The sequence below is a fragment of the Alligator sinensis genome, unplaced genomic scaffold, assembly GCF_000455745.1.
Source record: "Alligator sinensis unplaced genomic scaffold, ASM45574v1 scaffold166_1, whole genome shotgun sequence".
Lineage (NCBI taxonomy): Eukaryota > Metazoa > Chordata > Crocodylia > Alligatoridae > Alligator > Alligator sinensis.
The window spans coordinates 1,769,003-1,772,547 of NW_005842098.1; the positions used below are offsets into that span (position 1 = coordinate 1,769,003).

Here is a 3,545-nt window from a genome sequence, read left to right on the forward strand (position 1 = left end):
GAGAACTCAGCATACAGTGGAAATCTCCATGGTGAGTGCTGTCTAAAAGAAAGTCTATGGGTATGTGTAAGCATCACAGGGCATAGATATCCCAGCTAGCTGTAAATCAGCTGGCAGAAATAATCTAGCCACAGAAGCATGGATGCACATGCAGGCTAATTTGCCCTTCTTATAAGTATATCTACACCAGTGGTTCTCAACCTAACCTCTTGTTAGACTCAAGGCACCCCATGGAAAATGCCAATTCTCTTTGACTACAGAAAAATAATAGAGCAATTCTTCTGTTGCAAAGAACTCAGAAAGACCATGGCAGGTCAGAATGTTTTCAATACTGTGGATTCCTATTTAAAATCTCTGGGTTTACTTTATGAATCATGCAGCTGTTTGCATAGCACCCTGTGGCACCCTTGAAAAGCACCCACGGCACCTCGGGGTGCTGTGGTACACTGATTGAAAATCACTAGATTTAGATCTAGACTATACTGCGCCCTACATAGCAGACTAAACCAGTATGTGAAAGACTCAGTGTAGGCTGAGAACCTCTGAAAGGGGCGCTTTCAGTTGGGGTATCACTATATAAGATGGGAGAAGACATGGGCAGGAATGGGAGCTGGTGTGGGTAAATGGTATGTGTGGGAGGGAAGGGTATCCTCTCTCTCGCTCACCTTTCACGCCTGTTCGGTAGGTGTGCTGTACATATTTCAATCCAGACACAATGTCCCTATTCACCTGCAAGAGAAAAGCATCAGGAATGAGTCAAAAGAGGCGGATCTGGTTCACTCTCACTGCTTTCCACCCTTCAATCATACACAGACTGCTCCTGTCCCTGTTCCCACTTTGATGGACATGGTGTGACAGGCCTTCAGGTATAGCATGGAGCAGACATAGGCATGACATTTCTCAGGGGCAGACAAATGGAGTCCCTCACAACCTAGATATTTATGACTGTCTAATGTGATTTGTATTTTGGGTTTCTTTTCTCCTCCTCCAAGCTCCCCATATGCTGAGGTGTGTTAATGAGTCTCTCAGGATGGACTAAAGAGGGAATGGCTGAATGAAAGAGAAGCCTAAGTCTCACAGTTGAAAATTCCTATGCTAGATGAGTAGTCATCCTACGTTATATGGGCAGAGTCATCCTGGGTGGAGTCATCCTATGTCCTATGCCTAAGGCACACAGTTGAAAATTCCTATGTTAGCAGAGTAAAATCATTCCTAGGCAGCTGGGTAGAGTCATCCATTCAGCACAAAGAGACAGGGAATGTGAAGGCCAGACCAGCTGAGCTCATTCCTTTTCTACAGTCTCTATAGGGATGACAACCTCATCTGCAGAGGGTGGTAGATAGATGGTTTAGGTATGTAGTCAGCTGCCGTAGACAGTGTCCTAGTAATTTTTCCTCAGTATTCCCATGTAGTGTCACAGCTTGATGGCATTACCTTCTTCTCCACTCCTTAACACACTTTCTTACTGAAATGTTACTAAAAACTGAAAAGCACATAGAGGGCTCCTGCCACACCCCGAGGAGTGAGCATGCTGCTCCTAAAGTGATGCAGATCTTTACCAGCAATGGGAACAAAGGAATTAAGATAACTGCCATTCCTGTATAAAAGGATTGAAGGGCATGTTTCTTAGTATAAAAAAGGCCTAGATGTGACTCTGGAACATAGCTATGTCTAGGACTGGGTCAGTAGAGTTGTGTGAACTAGTGGAAAACTCTTCCACGTGCCTTCCCATTAGGGTTTTCAGTGTTCCATTCCAGGTGATTTAACATCCCTCAGATAGTGATTTTCTGCCAAAATCAGCTATGTTTTACATAAAAGCCAGTCAATATGACCATTTCAGCACCAAATGACACCTTTTCCTTTGAACAGGGCCCATTTTCAATTTTTGCTTTGTTTTTCATGGGTTGTTTTTCTTTTTTTTTGGCAAAACAGCTTATTTTGGAGGATGTAAGACAATGCAGGAAAACTCTTTGGTGCACCAGGTCCAAGTTATAATGATACCCAACATGAGGCATGTTTAACATGGGTCAGAGGCTCACTGAAGACATTTTGTTCAGCTTTAGTTATCTGACAGGCTGCTCGTGACTGTACCCAGCACCGATGGCATGTCCAGCCGCTCCACTCCTGAACATACTTTCTTACTGAAGCAAGGGAAATCAACAATCTGTGAGGGAAAACAAACTTACTTTGAAGTGGATCTTAACTCTGTATTCAACTCCTTCCTTTAATACAAAGTTCTCTTTCTTGAGTGCCACAAGGTCCCCTGTAAAAAAAAGAAAAAGAAGTATCAAGACATACCATGGAGAGAAGAGTCTAGATCAGGGGTGGACAATTATTTTAGGTGGAGGGCCACTTAACGAGTTTTGGTGAACTGTCGAGGGCTGCATGGGTAACTCCACCCCTTGACAGTTGCCCCACCCCCTGGTCACCCTCTTGGGACCTGAAGTCCCACCCGTAACTCCTGACCTTTGCCACCAGCAGTCCCTCCCCTTGTTTCCTGGAAATACTCCTTTTGGGAGGGGGGTTGCCATCTTAGAACCAGAAAAAAACCAAATCATACACTAAAAGTCAAACACCTATTATAATGGATTTTAATTTTATTACAAAAAATATTTTTGTCATGATTTGTGCTTGCATAGTCATACCTTCCATCATTTTTACAGAAGCATACTAACAAAATGTATGCACACGTATATATGCACAGATCAGTACTGTGTGCATGCTTTCTGGAGTGTGTGTGTGTGTGTGTGTGTGTGCGCGTGCGCGCGCATGCACACATACAAATACCTGTTCATCTGCATGCTTGTGGATATACGTAGTGTACACATGTGCTTACTGTGATAAATTTAGAGTTCATCAGGTACTCAGATGCAGCATCTACATTAGATGGTAGCTCTTTCAAACATACAAGGCCCCAGCTTCCAGTAAGGGATGAAGACAGGGCAAGTTTTGGAGGACACTGCAATATGTGTGAGCATAAACAGCTTTGTAGGGCTGAGTGAGCACTGCATATTTTAGTTAAACAGGAAGCATCTATGTTGCACTAGGCCTGCCTTCCTCCTAATGAAAAGCCCATATAAGGTGAAGCTTGACTCTCTCATCCTGCCCCAGGAAGCCAGAACTAGAGTATTGCTTGATTCTATAGTTTCAAAAGAGCCTGTTACATTTAGTACACTCACACCCTAAGCCAATGGGGGCGACTCAGATGGGAAGCAGAGCTAACCCTTTCCTGTTACTTACCGGACTCCCAGGGCATGTCTACCTCACCTCTGTGCCACAACAAGGAGCACACAGCGAAGAACGGCCTGCCTTTTTTTTGTGCGCTACACTGCAGGAGGAAATAATGGGGGGGCGAGGATAAGGCACTGGGTGTTCACCAGTAAGCATGCCTGAGAGAGAGTTTATCGGCAAATGCACAGTATCACACTAAGGAGGCTATGTTCCATGCATTTTGAGGCATGATGTGCATAGAACAGGCATGCCGTGTTTCACTGCCTTGCTCCCAACCACAGTCCTTTGACTGTGTAGATGGGCACTAAGACTCG

The 3,545-nt window shown here is 44.4% G+C and overlaps 2 protein-coding genes across 3 annotated transcripts in view; one reads left to right on the forward strand and one right to left on the reverse strand.

The window, feature by feature from the left end:
• Positions 1 to 3,545, forward strand: part of PDE6H (phosphodiesterase 6H) — a 50,046-nt gene that overhangs the window by 7,957 nt on the left and 38,544 nt on the right. The gene's annotated exons all lie outside the window — the stretch shown is intronic.
• Positions 1 to 3,545, reverse strand: part of ARHGDIB (Rho GDP dissociation inhibitor beta) — an 11,535-nt gene that overhangs the window by 1,368 nt on the left and 6,622 nt on the right. The window contains exons 4-5 of the mRNA XM_006024195.3: positions 2,187 to 2,263; positions 666 to 729 (exon numbers count right to left, since the gene is read on the reverse strand). Coding sequence (XP_006024257.1) covers positions 666 to 729; positions 2,187 to 2,263 — 141 coding nt within the window. The remainder of the gene's footprint in view (positions 1 to 665; positions 730 to 2,186; positions 2,264 to 3,545) is intronic.